At 42.0% G+C, this 19,549-nt stretch overlaps 1 protein-coding gene across 3 annotated transcripts; it reads left to right on the top strand.

The window, feature by feature from the left end:
* The first annotated feature begins 3,547 nt into the window (after nt 1–3,547).
* Nucleotides 3,548–17,952, top strand: LOC134072191 (von Willebrand factor A domain-containing protein 5A-like). 3 transcript variants are annotated; one of them, XM_062528746.1, is made up of 20 exons: nt 3,548–3,883; nt 7,219–7,421; nt 7,793–8,015; nt 8,216–8,385; nt 8,471–8,585; nt 9,031–9,206; nt 9,373–9,461; nt 9,566–9,710; nt 9,988–10,067; nt 10,185–10,299; nt 10,850–11,008; nt 11,901–12,004; nt 12,268–12,485; nt 12,769–12,858; nt 15,520–15,597; nt 15,808–15,897; nt 16,007–16,140; nt 17,088–17,211; nt 17,351–17,462; nt 17,569–17,952. In XM_062528746.1, the coding sequence occupies exons 1-19, from the start codon at nt 3,841–3,843 to the stop codon at nt 17,428–17,430; spliced, it is 2,436 nt and encodes an 811-aa protein (XP_062384730.1). In that variant the 5' UTR covers nt 3,548–3,840; the 3' UTR covers nt 17,431–17,462; nt 17,569–17,952. The 3 variants fall into 3 exon arrangements, with proteins under 3 accessions (XP_062384730.1, XP_062384740.1, XP_062384721.1); XM_062528756.1 differs by having other exon boundaries at nt 15,808–15,873; nt 17,351–17,952; XM_062528737.1 differs by having other exon boundaries at nt 3,549–3,883; nt 17,351–17,950.
* Nucleotides 17,953–19,549: the final 1,597 nt, after the last annotated feature.

Genomic DNA, 19,549 nt, shown 5'->3' with positions numbered 1-19,549 from the left:
CCAGATGTTGGATAGTAGGCCTGATTGTTGAGAAGAAAGTCATTTATCGTAGAAATGCTGTTGCTCTCAAACACTGTCCGCTGTCTCAACAGTCAGTGTGTTGATGAAGGAATCCAGAATGTCTGTCTGTATGTCTGTGTGTCAGAATCTAATCTAATCTAATCTCTGTGTGTGTGTTATTCGCATACCTCTCGAATCCGTTTGTCCAACTGATTTCAAACAGGTGTCTTGCTACAGACACAAGTGAGTGCAGTGGCAAGATAAGAAGATTGTTTGGATAAGAAATTATTTCATTAAATATTGGCAAAAAGAATCACACATTGGCTTTTTCCGCTTTAACCACTGTATCTACTCTCTCACACAGCACGGCACAGCAACATGCTTGTCAAGTTGTCTCCATCTCCTTCCACATACCCTACTTTTTGTGTAAATTGGCATGCGTGTGTAGGCCTATATGTGTGCTTGTGTGTGTGTGTGTGTGTTCGCTTCTCAGTATGTGCGTGTGGGTGTGTTTTTTTTGTGTGTGTCGGTGGGTGGATGTGTTTATGTCAGCCCTATTATGGTTATGGACATAACATCTCTCCTGCTTCCTGTCCATATCTTCTGGGTCCAATCACAGAGCTCATCCAAAAGGCGCACCCGGGTCGTTGGTCTGATTGGTTGCAGGACTATCCATTTGCACTATGCCCATTGATCACACCTCTTGCGCAGTAGAAATGAAGCGCAGACTCCCCATAATGTTCAGAAAACAGATGATGAGTTGGACAAACTGATGCCAGTGGGGGTAAAACGTTGTCTATTCATCATACAAACAATCCCAAGAACTATATACTGTATATAGTGCCTATAAAAAGTAAATTTGGTTGTCTTTGTACTTGACAATGACAATTTGTTGACAAGTTGAACCTAATCTAATTAATTGAAAATATATAATGCCGTCTGATATGTCTCAATTAGGTTTGCACATGTGGATACTGCAATTTTACTCCGTTTTTCTTTGCAAAACTGCTCAAGCTCTGCCAGGTTGAAAGAGGATTGGGTGTGAACTCCCCTTCTCAAGTCCAGCCACAGCTAGGATTGAGGGCGTTGACTCCACTCCAGAACATTCACGCATCCCCACAGCATGATGCTGCCACTACCATGCTTCTAGTTAAGAGATAGTGTATTGTGTTTGTGGTGATGTGCAGTGTTTGGTGTCTGCCAAACTTAATATCTATGTGTGATGGCCAAAAAGCTCAATTTTGGTCTCATCAGACCAAATAACCATCTTCCATTTGACCTTGGACTGGAGTCTCCCATGTACCACTCCTCAGCTGCTGAAGAGTATAACTCCTTCAGAGTTGTCATAGGTGCCTTGGTGGCCTCCCCCTCCAGCATTCTTCTTGAATGGTCTCTCAGTTTGTGGTGATGGAGGCCTGGATGAATGGCAGTTTGTAGCCATGAAGGCAGCATCCTGGATTCAAGCTCAGAAAGGTAAGCTGCCCTCCTCTCAGTCACTGTCAGTTTGAAGACGTGTGTATGTGTGTGTGTGTGTGTGTGTGTGTGTGTGTGTGTGTGTGTGTGTGTGTGTGTGCGTGCGTGCGTGCGTGCGTGCGTGTGTGTGTGCTCACATGTGTCTCTTGTGTTGCAATGGACTGTGTCTCAGTGTGTGCAGGCTGGAAATGCTCTGCTAGGATGTCAGGTGCTGCAGGAGAATCTGGGCCTCTGAAGACCAGAACTTTCCTCATGTATCTCATTGCCATCACATCACACTTCATTTCCTGCTGTCAAGGTGATGGAATGACTATGCTATCACATGCTTACAGGAACTTCATTTCTGCCTGAAGTGTCCTTATGGCTTTTGCCTTGGTGTCGACTATGGTGTGAATTACAGTGTCCATCTTTGCATGAATTGCAATATTTCATTATTATGCATGTTATTATACATCAATCTTGGGTACTTTGATAACAAAATGTCTTACTTTGTTACTTTGTTATCTTATTTAAATAAACTGACTAGTTTTAATATACTCAGATACTGCATAGCGGTACAAAATATGACCACCACTCAGTCCTGAGTGGACTCAGTCACATCCTCACTGTGAAAATAAATCACGCTTGTCAATTTGTCTCCATCTCTTACTCTATCCCCTACTTTTGCAACTTTTGTGTATGCCTGATGTATACTGTATGCCTGTGTGGCAATGTGTGCTTACATGTGTGGCTGTGTGTATGTGTGCTTGCATGCATGTGTGAGAGTGTGTGTGTTTGCGTGTGTACAGTAATGTGTGTGTGTATATCTGTGCGTGCGGATGTGTGTGTTATTTTGAGCAAAGCTTTACAACACCAGCCTCATGTAGGTGTGGTTGAGTGTGTACAGTGCATGCCTGTGTGTGTGTGTGTGTGTGTGTGTGTGTTGTGTTTATGCGTGCTTGTGTCTGTGTGTGTCTGCCAATGCAGTTCTGAATGGCGCATTTTACTTTAAAACAAACAAGTTATGGAATAAAATTATCCCTGAAGCACTTCAAGTTTAAGCTATAATCTAAGAGCTAAACATTGTTTACACTCCTACACTGTTACACGTTTTCAACTGAACTGGACATAGTCAATGGAGATATGGCTATTTCTGTTTGTTAGCTTATGCACTTCATTGAAATGTGATAGGCCTAGGCTACATTTTGTACACTTGTGCATATTTCTCAATGAAAAATTCCTTATCTGAACTCAAAGATATTTAATATTATGGAAAATGTAATGCCCTTTATAATGTGTAGTCTACATCTTGTGCATGCATTTCTGCTGTAGCATTAACATTATTATGAACGCACGCAGCAAGGGTACGGTGGACACAGTTTTCTGTGAATATCTGGAGAACCGTAGGGCCGAGGAGGACCACATTTTTTGTATGTTGGTCTTAGGGGGCCATGTCAACTCATCCCATAACCATTTGTTTCATGTTTTCATGTCATAGACCATACAATAAATGAATGTGTACACTTAGTACTAGGCCTATACACACACACGCATACGAAGATACATGCACACATATGCAGGCACACACACACACACACACACACACACACACACACACACACACACACACACACACACACACACACACACACACACACACACACACGCACATACAATACATACACACAGGTAGGCCTATGTTGCAGCCGGTCGCAGCAGTTAATTGTCACGGTAGTCAATGGAAGTAGCTACACCAGACGCGACAGTGGCGCGTACATTCGGAAAAAAATAGACCCATCTTCTAGGCGTCGCGAACGGAACGCTTCAGTTACGCGTCTGGTGTAGCTCTTGTTGCCTTCACTTTCACTTTCGGTGTGGTTTGGAGAGTTTTCTTAGTTTTCTTACATCGGTAAATAGGCACTAACGTTCAACTTTGTATAGCCTATTCCATTAATATGTGTATAAAGGGACGACAGAGTAGGCATAATTTGCAGCTGTTCTTCATAGTCCGACTGTTTAAAAAGTGCCTGTTTACCTTACGGGAGTAACGACTAGGCCTATCAGTTGTCTGATTCTCATGTTCTCATTATTATATTAGGTTTGGTAGGCTGCGAATTGCTAAGTTGAATGATCAACACAGCTTTAAAGGGCTACTTTTAAAGCGGCTAACTTCATTACTTAAACAAATTTAGAGTCCCGGAGTCACCTACCGAGTTTAGCCACAAGATGACTCAGATGATGGTCTAGAAAAACAAGTTGGACAGAGCGAGCTACAGGATTATTTTTAAGGGGTGGTGCTGGAATGCATAGGCAATCCCATTGTTGGTTGTGAATTAAAGGTCCACAGTTCTTTGCTTTGCTGCTAGACTCCTGAGTTGAAGTGCCAAAATGGTGAGATGCTGTGGTTTGGTTACGGACAAGAATGAACCAGGTAAGTGCGGTGTTTATTTCTTATTGGGGGTTTGCACTTCCGCAGGAATATTAAACGGAAAACGGACAAACAAAAAGCATTCTGTCGAACTCACTGATTGGGATAGGCACCAAGAGCTGTGTGTGAGGGCTCGCGCGGACACCGAAACAACAGGACAGATTACATTTGGTGGGCATATTGGATCTAGTCTAGTCGAAAAATAAACTCGCGCATAGCCTACACACTTCCAACATGTTCGCTTGGGCACCGAAACAACTGGACAGGTGAGACTTGGTGGGCATGTCACCCCTAGTCTAGTCTGAAAATAAACGTTAGTCCCCTCCCGAGAACTGAACCCAATGTAGTAGGCTAGCCAATAGCGTCCACCGTAGGTCCTGTCAAATATGGAAATGGACGTCCAGTGCTATTGGCGTGGATGAGTAGCCTAATGTCAAGTAGCCAAAGCTACAAGTGGGCCTATAACATGTGAATAAACAACTTTACATTAGTATTGGTAAAGAGATGAAGTGAAACAATAATATAATAACATAATAATAATAATAAAAGTAGCCTAAATGCAATGGTAGTCCATGGCCAGACCAGACACCCATCTGGGTGGGCAAATTCTAGTGGTGATTTTTAAATACACATCCCTAGTTTATCTTTTGATATGATAGACCTTTATGATTGGTAGCTTTTAGTGATTAAGACTTAAGACACTTGTACACTTAGCCTAGACACTTAAAGGAACACTTAACCGTTTTTTCATATTCCCTTAATTAAGACGAGTTGATACATATGTTTCCATGCGTGCACTCACTGGCTCTGGCGCGCGGCACAACTTTGATAACATTAAGCTAGCCCAATGCATTCATTATGATCCAAACAGAGATGAAGTTAAAAGCGACCAAACACCTTCATGTTTTCCCTATTAAAAGTTACACGAGTAGTCACGTGAGATGTATCAACTCGACTTAGTTAAAGGAATAACGTATTTTAATATGAAAAAACAGTGAAGTGTTCCTTTAAGACTTTAAGACACTTGTATATTGAGTTGGTAATCAGAGGCCCTCTGACAAACACAGAGGTCACTGGAGCTGAAATACTCTTAGGCCTCCAATGATTCAAGAGATATGTGCTTTACCCATGTGATTTCAGGGCTTAACTAAGAAGGATGACTGGCCAAAATTCCGTATCTGGAACTTCTTGGCCCCCCTTCTGTCTCCTCCCCTAATGTATCACATTGTATTTTTTTCACTTATGTCAACTGTCATATTTTGTTGTGACCTCCACCTCTTCCCTGTTTCAGCTATGTGTCTATGTCTCATTTTGTGATCTTAATAATATTCCCACAGCACCCCTTAGGACTTACTGTACACTGTGGAAACTTTTGTTGTGATATTATGGTGTGTCATTAGACTGTGACCAACTTAATGTAGGCTACATGTCATTTAACATATTAACATAACTACTAATACATAAAGCTCTTAATTCATAATTGTAATCACAGGATAAACACACAGAGAAGGCATATAGTCCATGTCCTGTACACTGTTAAAAAATAACTGAAACTGTGAAAGTGGTTGCTAGGCTGTTGCTAGTATGCTTGAGGCCGTTTCTAGGTTGTTGCTAGGGTATCCCTGGTGGCTACTATCAGAAATAATCAATATGACAAACACAAACAGGCTTGAACGAGATGGAGGAGTGTGGATGCGAATTGAGTTGGAAGAATAGGAGTGAGTTCGCTTGCCCTCTAGTGCTTGTCTGAATCAAGTCAGGTGATTTACGCCTGTGCACTGACTTCAGGTGGCTCAATGCTTGTGCAATAAAGGATGCTCATTCCTTGCCACACCAGGCTGATGCTCTTGCGGCAATGCCTATTTCTCAACGATGGATTTGACATTGGGCTATTACAACGTCAAGGTACAGTACATGTGGAGGAGGCCTTTGTAATAGCCCAGCCACGTTTATGAGGATGATGCTGAGCATTTTTGGAGACCAAAATCTTTTGAGTCTCCTCTGCTACCTTGATGATGTGCTGGTCTTTGCACCCATGATGAGGTGGGATTACAGCAGATGGTCTTTAGTTGGTTACAGCAGCACAATCTTAAACTGGCGCTGAAGAAATTTCACTTTATGGAGAAGTCTGTGAGATTTTTTGGCCATGTCATCAATGAAGCTGGTATTGCAACAGATCCTGAAAAGGTACGAGTTATAACTGGAATGACTGAAAAGGATCTCATCTCAACTCGAGCATACCCTCCCAGTCCAAGGTCATTTATTGCCATGGTTGCTTATTATCAACAGTATATAGATGACTGCTCAGCCATTGCCAAGCTGCTGTTTGGGTTGACCACCAGACCCAAGGTGTGTTTGTCAAGGTGCTTGAATGAAAGCGTAGGATGTACTCTAAGATGATACCAACTCAATATTGTACAACTTTGACAGGTGTCTTCTCCATGGATTCAACCAGGATATGCACCAGGTGTCTAAAATGTGATTCATTTTAGAGGGTGGTTTACTTCATTAGGTGATAACCACTAAAAACCTACCAATCTTAGAGGTCTATCATATCAAAACATATACTAGGGATGCCCACCCAGAGGGTACCGATATGCTATATTTTGGGTCATTGACCCAAGGACTAGTATTAAAAGGATAGCTTCAGCAGTAGTAAAAAAGCAAAACAAAAAAACACATATTATATGCCTACGCTTACAGTTATACATAAATCAATTTTAGTTAAATAGCTGAATTATCCAACATAGTATTTACATGTACCCAAAGAGGCTATACTCATCAATATATCACATAGAGTACATTAAAGTACGAGAAAGTCACATACAACATCTCTCTTGTGTTATGGCAGGTCATAATATAATCTGCAGCTAGGCATGAGTAGTTTGGTTACTCTCCTAATAATATATATAATTTATTTTTTGTAGGTACATTTTCAAATTCTGTTATATGCTTTTTGAATTCAGCAAAATAGAATTCCTTTATAGGTGCATATATAATATAATGAAGAAGGAAATGTTCCTCGTTTTTTACATCGTTGATACAGAGACAATTCCTCATATGTCTAGGTACCGTTGTTTGTTTATTGTACAGTACTTTATGTCTACCAACCCTTTGTCTCTCTCTCTCTCTAAAAAGGCAGCAAGCATAGCGATTTTGTGCAGTTGTAGGGAAATACCTACAGGATATTTTAGTAGGCCTAGAGTATTTGAGTTAAATCAAAGTTTAGTTCAGCGGAACTTTGTTCTCCAGAGAAATTCCTGGATTTATATTTAAATTTGTCATAACATCTCTAAAGATTCAAATAGTTTCATGAGCATCAACATGTCTTATTCCAGTTCCTCTGAAGAGTGTGGCGGTAGATGTGCGTGTGCAGGGACATGTAGCCACAGTGAGCTCCACTCTGCTGTATGTGAATGGAGAAGAGCGCCCCCTAGAGGCTGTTTTTGTGTTCCCTCTGCCTGGCGAATGTGCCGTCTGCCACCTCAGCGCCAAGATAGGAGACACAGAGGTGGTGGCAAAGCTGCAGGACAAACAGAAGGTGAGTGTGGAACAGCAGAACATTTAAGTGACTGATTTAGTGATATTTGCATGTGCAATTTCACAGTTTAGTTTATATCTACTGACTGTATTTTTATGAACAAAAGATGTCTTCTGTCTTTATGTGAAATTGGTGTTTAGTTCAAATGATTAAGCCTGAGGAAGAGCTTGTTGCTCGAAACATTGCTTCATTAAAAAAAAAAAAAAAAAATTGTATGGCTTACGGCTTTTTGAAGATCCTGCACCCAGGCTCAATTAGGATGTGCGTGGATTTTCTACTTTTAGTTAAAATGATAGCACTTATGTTATGTCCCTTTCCTTCAGGCATTGGAGCAGTATGATGATTGATGTGTATGCTCTCTCCTGGTCCAGGCCCGGGAGGAGTATGATGATGCGTTGAGCTCGGGCCACCAGGCCTTCCTGCTGGAGGAGAGTGCTCAGAGCCCAGACGTGTTCCAGCTGAACGTGGGCAGCCTGCCTCCAGGAGAGAGTGCTGCCATCACTCTGGTCTACATCTCAGAGCTGGCCATGCAAGCTGATGACGCCCTGCGCTTCTGTCTGCCCACTGTGCTCAACCCCCGCTACACACCCCAGGGTGAGGCCCAGAAACATGGAGGCTTGTGGGAAATAGAGCCTCCCTCTTCTAATGTGTTCTAATGTGACTAATGTGTGTTTGGAAAAACAGCAATGCGCATACCAACTCCTATACTATGTAGTACCTAAGAGTGCCACAGATATGGCACTATCAAAATAAAAATAAAATAAAAAGTAGCATCTTCCCAACTGTCTTCTCAGACATGGACAGGAGTCAAATGGCCACAGTGACTTCAGTCCCAGCTGGCACGGTGCCCTACACGTTGGCTCTCAGTGCTCAGCTGTCCTCCCCCCAGCCCATCTCTAAAGTGGAGTCCAACTGTGCTCTGGAGCCACTGGCTTACCTCAGCCCAGACAAAACACAGGCCACGGTATGGAGTGCTGGACATTATGAATATCGGATTATGAGCGGTAGGTAGTTTAGTGAGGGGTAATGTTATTTTCCTGATCCTCCAGGTGAGTCTCTCTCCAGGCCACCTGTTTGACCGTGATGTGGAGCTGCTGCTGTATTACCAGGATGCTCATAAGCCCACTGCCATAGTGGAGGCTGGACTGGACAGTGCTGAGCCAGGTGAGAGTTTGTGCTCTTCACCCGCTGATTAACTGCACATTTCTGCGGTTTTCATCATAGGCTGTGGACTGTATAGTTATGCAACACACTGGTTTCACATGGCTTGGTGTAGATATGTAGGCAAGTAAATACTATTAAGTGCACAATTCTCATACTCGGCCCTCGGCCCATGTTATCTGGATGTTCTGAGCTACAAGGCCTTCTCTGACGTAAACATGCCTACTTGTGCACCTAATATCAGAGCTTAGAGCTTATCCCATTCTATGAGTAATATATATGAACACATCAGAATACAGTAAGAATACCCCAGAATGCAACAGTATGCCACTGCCCCTCCCCCCACAAATTCACACTTCCCCCACACACATACACTGCCCCTTAACCCTCCAACCCCTACATACATACAGTACTCTAAACTTGAACTTGAACTTGAACTCTGTTTCAGACTCTTTGATGAAGGACCCGGTTGTATTGCTCAGCATTTACCCAGAGTTCCCTGCTGCAGTAACATCCTCACTTGCCACGTGTGGAGAGTTTATTTTTGTGGTGGACCGATCAGGGAGTATGCGTTGCAAGATGCACTCAGGAAAAGATGCAATGATGCGCATAGAGAGTGCCAAGGTACCATGACTGCAGATGTACCGCAAGAGAGCACCTAAACTCTGATAGAAACTTGCCAAAGCAGACATTACTTTGCTGTCATTCCCCAGCTGTTGTAGATGATTGTGTATAATTCCTTCACTAGATACAGGGTTTGCTCAATCTTATTCCTGTTATGCGTCTTCAGGACACTCTGCTCCTGCTATTGAAGAGCGTCCCCATGGGCTGCTACTTCAACATCTATGGATTTGGCTCCCGTTATGAACATTTCTTCCCGTCAGTATGCTTTTACTTTTACTTTACTATTGCCAACTTCATAATGCTTCAGATTTAGTTTTTGAAAAACGCAGCCAGATTCTTTCTTTGTTGTCCTCTTGCAGGAAGAGCGTTGAGTACAACCAGAAGACGATGGATGAAGCTCTTGAGAAAGTGAAGGGAATGGGAGCAGACTTGGGGGGCACTGAGATTCTTCAGCCTCTGAAACACATCTACAGCCAGCCCTGCATCCCCAGCCACCCCAGACAGGTAGATTATCAAATACCTCACTGAGTATTTTGTTGTTTAAGGGTTTTGTTGCTGTCAACCCTAATAAGTAGAAAGGCAGATTCATGTGCCATTTGAACTGTATGATTGGGCTACAATTAAACAAAGAGGAAGTGAGTTAGTTGATTATTGTTTCAGTGCTAACTGTGCTTTCACTAAAACTCTGTAATGCCTCTTTGTGCAAAATGTACTAGAAGAGATCCAAGCAAAACCTCTTCTATTCAGAACATTCTGTCTTTCCTCTTTTATTTCATTTCAGCTCTTTATTTTCACTGATGGAGAGGTGGGGAACACTAAGCAGATTTTGGACTTGGTGAAGATCAATGGAAATGCTCACCGGTTTGTGATGGGTCACATACTTCAATAATAAGACTATTTTTTGTGATGTTTTGATTTGTATTTATACATACGAAAGGTTTCCAATAAAACTGAAATTAACCTCCATAATGTGTGCAGGTGCTTCTCTTTTGGAATTGGAGAGGGTGCAAGCACTGCTTTAGTCACAGGCATGGCCAGGGAGGGTTCTGGGCATGCTCAGTTCATCACAGGAACAGACCGCATGCAACCCAAGGTAGGAGAATCGCAATCCTGCCCTGGATGTCATGATCCAGGTTCATATGTCTTGTGTTTTTCCCTGTAGTAAGCCATGTAGTGATGTTTTTATATATTGTATTGAATTCATTCAGTACTGAGGTGATTATTGTACTGAACAATGACGTTACACAAAATTAATTATAGGATTGGCAAGTCATAGTGTGTGTTGTATCAGAATAAAAGAGGAAGGAAAATGGTACAAGAAAGGCAGCAACTAAGCAGGCATTTGTCATAATCACAGGTAGTCATGATCAAGAGAAATAATGATATGAGGATAAACATGAATTACTTTGAAATATATCAAAATCTTTTTTCATCTGTGATAAATCATCATGTGATGAACATGATGATGAATCATCATGTGATGAACATGTGATGAATGTGTTTACAGTAAAATCAAGTATTTTGTTTCTAGACCTTTCATTTAGTGTGCTCAATTTTTGCATGTCAGCAGGTTCACAATTTTCTTGTTGATCAATAAGATTGTCCGTTATCCTCACAGACATTATTTATCTGTCTACACACAGGTGATGCAGTCTCTGCGCTATGCGCTGCAGCCAGCAGTGAAGGACATCTCTGTCCACTGGAACCTTCCAGATGGTGTATCAGTCACCACTTTGTCTCCTCCCCTCCAAGTGCTCTTCCATGGTCAAAGGGCCCTGCTGTATGCCCAGGTTAAAGGAGAGGTGAGAGGACGTCTCAGTCAGGGCCCCTGCTGGCCATTCATAGCACAGTATTAGCAATGATATGCATAATATTAGTTGGTATAATTAAACAGCCTTCCATTCTTTGTAAATAAAAGCATTTAATGATAACATGATGATCTAATAACATGATGGCAGTTAGACATTTTCTGTTTGTAATTAAAAGTGAATTATGATCACGGTAGCCTAGCCACCTAGCTATCTAAGTAGTGCGTTTCAATCCGGGTGTCATGCAAATGCTTAGTTTAAAGGGAGACCAATGCAGCCTGGGTTTAATTGCCCTCTCACAGTTTATAAATGGTCATATCTAATGGGAACTGGATAACTCTGCTATCTCCACTAGCCTTAGATATCAACAATGACAGCTGGACCCTGACACTCTCAGTCTCTTGTGCGCACTCAAGATGTGTTCCCAAGTAAATGGAATAGCATAACGTGCAAGTTAGATCTGCTGCATAGTGGAGATTGAGAGGACTCCAAAAAGTATCGTGATGCAACGTACATTATATTTTAGCAAAGGACCAAGAAGTAGCTCACCCCTACCTCCAGTATTCCCAGAGAAATTCCATGCAGGGTTTTGTTTTTATTTGGGGGACAGGCTGCCTCCACTTTGTTGGTTTCCAGTTTTCGGAGCCTATAGCCTGAGCCAAATGGAACTGAATGAAAATAAATGCTAAAACAGTTTTGGTTGTAAAAAGAAGTAAAAAATCTCCCTTAGGCTACATGTCAGGATGCAGGATTGACTCACGTATGCTTTTAATTTTCTGACTGTTCATGTATTACATTTTCTCTAGACTTTCAGATACAAGATTATATGACATCATTATGATCATTTCTCATTTTTCTGTATCTTATGTGTGATTTTTGATCTCAGAGTGCAACGAATCCTGAAGGATCTGTGACAATTCAGTACAACCTGTCGGAGGAGACGGTCAAGAACCAACTCAGCTTCTGCCTCAGACCCACAGGAGACACAGGGTAAAGATGACAGTGTACTTTTTAAGTGCAATTAAGAAGTATTTCAGGAGGAAGTGGCTGCAGTTTCTGTACCATATTTGCCTGTACCACACATGGGGACCCAGGTTTAAATCTGACCTGTGGTCATTTCCTGCACCCACCCCATCTCTCTCTTCAACTTGTTTCCTTGTTTCCCTTCACTGTCCTATCTGAATAAAGACAAGCCATTTTTCAGGAACAGGTTTTAATGTTGTAGATAAACCCCAAACCCATCCCCACTGTAGAGTGACTCTCCACCGGCTGGGGGCTCGGGCTCTGATCCGCTCGCTGGAGATGGAGGAGCGGGCAGCAGGGCCAGAGGCCAAGGCCCTGAGAGAGAAGCTGCTGCAGCTCAGCCTGCAGTCTGGAGTCAGCTGCACACACACCGCCTTCATCGCCATCCACAAGGGCAGCGGACAGACTGTGCAGGGACCACTGCTCCATAGAACTGTGCCAAGCCCAGGTTAGAATGCGTCCCAATATTGTGTGTCTTATTATATCCCAGTGATTCTGTGTTCAGAAAAACAACATACAAGCTAAAGCAACCAGGCAGCTACTGTGCTACTGTAGCATTGTAGCTGCCCGGCTACTTTAGCGATTGGCTGCTGCAACTCGAGCTAGGTAAAACCCGATTGATTTAATTTTTTTTTTTCATACCAACTCTGTGACTTTGAGAAACGATTTGAAAAAAATGCTGGAATTCCCCTTTAACCTGTTTTTTTTCTTACATGTTATGCTTTTATTAGGAAATAATTTTTGTGCAGTGAGAAAAATGGTCCGTTCAGCGCCAATGGCCATGAAAGCTAGAAGTTTTGCAAAGAATGCAGCTTTTGCTGGTAAGTATTTGCTCCACACTACACTGCACAACAAAGATTTTGTCTCCTGAAAACTCTTGATTGTATAATATATCTTTTTAGCAACTGATCCCAAAATAATAATCGAACAGGTACATTTATTGCATCAACTCCCATTACATTATTGTGTCCACAAACCAAGCTGCTTTAGCCTGTGAAGGCATTATGTCCAATATTCCAATATGTGGTTTAATGTTCTGCATTTTGTCCAATATTCCAATATGTGGTTCAATGTTCTGCATTTCTCACTAGTAGGTGACTTTGGTCACTATTTTTGCCAGTCTAGCACAACACGCACCTGCACACACCCACACACGCGCATTAACATGTACACGCACACATGCACAAACACACCAACACGCATTTACACACACATAAAAACACACACACACACACACACACACACACACACACACACAGACAAGCATACACACACACACACACACACACACACACACACACACACACATACACACACACACACACACACACACACACACACACACTCACACACAAGCACAGACACACTCATATAAACACACACACACACATACTGTACATACATAGGCACAGGTATGCACACACTCACACACATGCACGCACACGAGTTTGATTGAAACGGAAGGAGGTTGATTACTCAGATCCTGATTGGTTGAGAGAGAAGAAGCTGTACAGAGCTCGACAGTACTGCCCCCTCTCCGAGAGAGCTTAGTTTCTGGAAGTAAGTTTCTCATTCATTAATCCAAGACAGGACGCTGGATAAATACGAGAATATAAGCTATGTAGCTCTGCAATGTATGTGTATGTGGAGATGTTTTGCTCCTTGGAGTAGAATTTCACAAATTGTGTGGACATTTTTATTTTAGTGTGTAAACAATCATAAAAAACTGTAAGAGGGGTGTTCAGATGGCACAGGAGGACAGTAGTGGTAGCTGTCAGTTTATCAGTCGCACATTCTGAGAGAATAGGCTGCATCTGAGTCTGGATGTCCTAGCAGCAACACTCAGGTACTGCTTGCCAGACTGAATGAGGGTGAAGAGTTTGTCGGTGGTATAGGTGGGATAGCTGATGAAATTCTTAGCCCATTTAAGATAGAAGAAGTATGTCCTTATACTGTACAGTGTGTCCTGGAGTGACAGGAGATCCGGGGCGGACCTGCTGGGCCAGCCTCACCTCTGCAGTCCCTTCCTGTCTTGTGCTGTGCTGTGGCCAAACCGCACAGCAATGCAGCAGGTTAGCATGCTCTCTACAGTGAATCTGTAGAACTTGTAAAGGATTTGAGATGACATGACGTTGCAAGAAGTTCATTTTGCCCGCTGTTCTGTGTTGTTAGTCCACCTAAGGTCTTGACCTCTGTGGACGCTAAGGAACTTGTAGCAGTCCACTCACTCCACTCACAACCATCTCCTTGGTCTTGTTGATGCCCATGTGAGGTTGTTAGCACCTGCTACAAGTTCTGTTACCTCTCTCCTGTATGCTGACTCATAATCGCCCGATATGAGACCAATGTGTCATGTGGTGCTGTCCACAAACTTTATGATGACGATGTTGTTGGGCTGGGCAGCGACAGTTGTGTGTGAAAAGGGTGTACAGCATAGGGCCTTGCGGTGTTCCAGTTTTCATGACGAGGAGGGTTGGTGCTGGAGGAGTGCCATGGTGAACATGCGGTGGCCGGCCAGTGAGAGGACAGGAGAGAGACCCAGATCATTATATCGTCGGTTGTAGTCTGGTTTTCACCATACTAAGCTCAATCTTTTAAGATTGAACATTAGTCTGGGGAGGCTGCGCTTTGTTACGACTGCACTTCACGTCGCTTAAGTTTTGCTATCATCACATCACCGGCCAATGTAAACAAGGAGCGGTCGCCTCCTAGACAAACTGCAAGGCTGCAATAGCGGATAGGGACACTGGGGGCGGGAGGAAATATGACTGTTTTTCGATAAAACTGGTCAGTCTAGCAAAACAACGATTTCTAAGAGATTTTATGACTATGGAAATGTTGCATAGGGTCTCTTTAAAAGGGCAACATGTTTCCAAACCGGTCCCACTTGCCCAAATATGCACTTGCAATAAGAAGATCTTGCACATTGAAAATTGCCCTTTTAAGACCATATTTTATTTCACTTAAGCTATCGTCCTCATCCAAGTGGTAGCCGAAACCCTGTCTACAGTACATAAAGGATATTGCGACAATCTTGCCATAGCCTACAGTTAAATTGTGATGCAATGGCTATGGCTGGCTGGTTACTGGTTGGCTCAGAGTTGGGTTTGCTTTTAAACTGCGTTCCCATGTCCCATGTACTGTGTACTCCTTGTGTGGATGTGCATAACTCACAGGGAGAATAGTACATGGGAACTTCTTGTCTTTGCAAATTAGTATGTCATGAAAAAGCATAAATGGATGAACTTGATAACCTTATAAGGTACTGTAAAGCCATGGGGACACCATCAGCTTTACACAGTGAAGTTGTGAATCCTCCTCTAACCATTTTGTGTTAGGCATAGCACAAACATGAGGGTTTTTCCACTAATACAGGTTTTGAACGCACTGCTGATAGATCAAGAATCAGTGGGAAATGTTTGTTTAAGACAGGTTCATCTGTTTACATTTTTTTCTGGTGTTTTGTGTGTTTTTTTCAAAAGGAAATGTTTTCAAAAGGAAACAAATGAAAGAAAACGTACCAGCAAGGGCTAAGGGTGCATCATCTACAATGCATCCTGGTAAGTCTTAAGCAATCTATCCTATTGTGACATCATGTCATCTGTATAACAACACTCCTACTTGATCCATTTAGGGTCTTTCTTTGCTCTGTGCGTTTGTCTATTGTTTAATTTGTACTATTGTACTGATTCATACATTGTACTCATATAGCATACAGATATTTGCATATCTAGATCTTATCTTTTGCTTATGTGTAAATCACTTTTTAGAGAATGCAGAAATGTGCATTGGTTATGCTATGCCAGATGCAGCAGCTATGCTTGATGTGCCTCAAGGTAACAGAAACACTGACCAACAAGGTAACAGAAATATTGAATAACAAATAGTTTGATATTTTCCACATACTTATATTCATTATGTTGCTACCTTTGCCCTTTTTTTTATCTGAATCTTGTATTTTGCTTTTAGAGTCGCTCACAGTAGATCACCTCCTTCAGCTGATCTCCCTCCAGAAAGCCACAGGATCATGGGAAATGGAGTCCTCCTTGGCCAAGGTGTTGGAGAAGACAGATGATGAGTTGGACAAACTGATGCCAGTGGGGGTAAAACATTGTCTTTTTATCATACAAACAATCCCAAGAAGAATATAAACAGTGCCTATAAAACGTATTCACCTTCCTTAGATATTTCCCCTTTTATCGCTTTTATGAAAGGAATCTTAAATGTAAATCTATTTTTTACAACAAAAAACCCTAATCAATGTGCTAGCAAATTTCTATTAAGTTATGTTAATGAATGCATTCCGTTTGTCTTTGTACTTGCACAATGACAATAAAGTTGAATCTAGTCTAATTACTTAAACATGTACAGTATAATGCAGTCTGCATTGATTCTGCAGGTCTCAATTAGGCTTGCACATATGAATACTGCAATTTTACTCCGTTTTTCTTTGCAAAAGTACTCAAGCTCTGCCAGGTTGGAAGGGGATTGGGTGTGAGCAGCCCAGTCCAGCCACAGCTTTTCTATAGGATTGAGGACTTTGACTCAGCCACTCCAGCACATTCACCTTGTTGTCTTTGTAGTCTGAAATACATGTTTTGTATCTATCCCCTCACTTTTGCTTTTCAATCAGCTGAGTTGTTTAGAATGTTCTTTTTTGTCTTCATGGTGGAATTGATAATTGTAGCCAGGAATATGGATTATTTCTCAAACCAAGCCACTATGTTTGTTTCCCATTTACAGGGCCAGGGTTGTGTACAAAGACCAAAGGTGGAAACACTGAGCTGACAGCTATAGGACCTTAAGGAGCTGAATTTATGGGATTAGGATGGCAGACATACTCTCTAACTCTCATGTTACACTAAAACATCAAAGACAAAGACATTGCATTTTACTGAGAAATAGCCTACACAGTTGGTTCCAATTCCAAGTAATTGCAGAATATATCTATTTAGGCACAAAAGGCAGAATTGGTGTGATCTGGGCCCAGTTTTCCAGAATGCACTGAGAAAATATGTACTGTATATTTTTTTGCTTTGTTTGTGTTTAGGCAGACAAGGCTGTGTGGGCTACAGTTCTGGCTCTGATTTGGCTCTATGGTTTCCGCCTGGAGGCCCGGGATGAATGGCAGTTTGTAGCCATGAAGGCAGCATCCTGGATTCAAGCTCAGAAAGGTGAACTGCCCTCCTCACAGTCACTGTCAGTTTAAAGACAAGTGAGTGAGTGAGTGAGTGAGTGAGTGAGTGAGTGAGTGCGTGCGTGCGTACGTGATTGTGTGTGTGTGTGTGCTCACATGTGTCTCTTGTGTTGCAGTGGACTGTGTGTCTCAGTGTGTGCAGGCTGGAAATGCTCTGCTGGGATGTCAGGTGCAGCCGGAGAATCTGGGCCTCTGAAGACCAGAACTTTCCTCATATATCTCATTGCCATCAAATCATACTTCATTCACCTGCTGTCAAGGTGATGGAATTACTATGCTATCACATGCTTACAGGAGCTTAATTTCTGTCTGAAGTGTCCTTATGGCTTTTGCCTCGGTGTTAGTTGAATTGCAGTGTCCATCTTTGCATGAATTGCAATATTTTATTATTATGCAAATGTTATATGCATCAATCTTGGGTACTTTGATAACAAAATGTCTTACTTTGTTACTTTATTTTATTTAAATAAACTGACCATTTTTAATACTATTCATATAACTAGATACTGCATAGCGGTACAACATATGACCACCACTCAGTCCTGTACATCCTCTCTGCGAAAATAAATCATGCTTGTGAATTTGTCTCCATCTCTTACTCTATCCCCTACTCTTGCAACTTTTTTGTACTGTATGGCTGTACTGCATATGTGTGGCTGTGTGTGCGTACACGTCTGGCTGTGTGTATGTGTGCTTGTACCCAGACGGCTCAGTTGTTATGGAATAAAATTATCACTCAAGCACAAGTTTAAGCTATAATCTAAGACCTAAACATTGTTTACACTCCTACACTGTTACACGTTTTCAACTGAACTAGTTAACTGAACCGGACATAGTCAATGGAGATAGGCTATTTCTGTTTGTTAGCTTATGCACTTCATTGAAATGTGTTGTAGGCTTAGGCTACATTTTGTACATACACTTGTGCATATGTTATGCCCTTTATAATGTGTATTTCTCAATGAAAAGTTCCTTATCTGAACTCAAAGATATTTCATGTATGGATAATGTTATGCCCTTTATAATGTGTGTCATTTTGTGCATGCATTTCTGCTGTAGCACTAAGATTATTATGACCGCCACACAGCAAAGGGTCCGGTGGGCACAGTTTTCTGTGAATATCTAGAAAACCGGAGGGTCATTTTTTTGTATGATGGTCTTAAAGGGCCATGTCGACTCATCCCATAGCCACTCATTTCATGTATAGCGCCACCAAGTAAAAAATGAAAAAGTGAAAAGTGCAAGATCATTATGACACCCTCTGAATGCATGCCAAGTTTTGGTTCATGGTAGACCATACAATAAATGAATGTGTACATTTAGTGTGTACACTACGCACATGCATACACACAGATAAAGATACATGCAGGCACACACACAAACACACAAACACACACACACACACACTCAAACACTCTCACACACAAACATACTGTAAGCACACACGCATATACAGTACAGTACATACACACATGTACGCACACACTCACACACACATACACACACACACACACACACACACACAATAGACAGGCAGGCATATGCATGCACACACGCACCTGTCCTGCACACACACATAAACACATACATGCACAAACACGCATGTGCGCGCACACACACACACTCACAAGTTAATACACACACACACACACACACACACACACACACACACACACACACACATAGACACATAAAAGACACACACAAATGCAGGTAAGCAGACACACACACACACATTTGATTTCTTTATTTGAATCCGCCAATCAAATTTCTTTACAGAAAGGATTCAAATATTCTCAGAGAAAATACAGCTTTGACATTCAAGGGTACATAAAGCATCGCCTACTCACAGCTGATAGTGCCAGTTGTTCAGACTTTCCTTAGCCATGCCAGTCTTAGTCCACTGATTGTCAGTTTGTGGACATGTCCCAGGCTGCCAAATATCAACACCACAAACTTACATGTATAGCCTAGGTCACTGATCTTTGCAAGGAGGGGTTGGTATTTAGTCATTTTTTCAAGAAAGGCTATGTCCATGTACAGATCATAAACACAACCTATTTCAAGGACTAGTACCTCCTTACTATCTGTATCCACAAGCACAACATCAGGGGTGTTAGGGATGTTACTAAACACATCATCAGAGCTGTTGAACCAGTCCGGTGATACACGTGAGTGTTTGTACATAGGCATATTGTTTGGCAATGTATCTTGAACAGAGCTGGCAATGATATCGACAATACGGTCATGGTGTGATGTGTAGAGTCCTTTGTACATACTACAACCATTTACAATGTGAGCAACGGATTCAAGGT

This window comes from Sardina pilchardus, chromosome 2 (genome assembly GCF_963854185.1).
Source record: "Sardina pilchardus chromosome 2, fSarPil1.1, whole genome shotgun sequence".
NCBI classification, from domain to species: Eukaryota; Metazoa; Chordata; class Actinopteri; order Clupeiformes; family Clupeidae; genus Sardina; species Sardina pilchardus.
This window is presented reverse-complemented; position numbering and strand designations above follow the sequence as displayed.

Excerpts from the sequence above, each read along its gene's own strand:
- LOC134072191 (XM_062528746.1), top strand. The coding sequence starts at position 3,841 with ATGGTGAGATGCTGTGGTTTGGTTACGGACAAGAATGAACCAG. Across the intron at positions 9,207-9,372 it reads TGCGCATAGAGAGTGCCAAG|GACACTCTGCTCCTGCTATT; the intron begins GTACCATGACTG and ends ATGCGTCTTCAG. Across the intron at positions 15,598-15,807 it reads ATCATCTACAATGCATCCTG|AGAATGCAGAAATGTGCATT; the intron begins GTAAGTCTTAAG and ends ATCACTTTTTAG.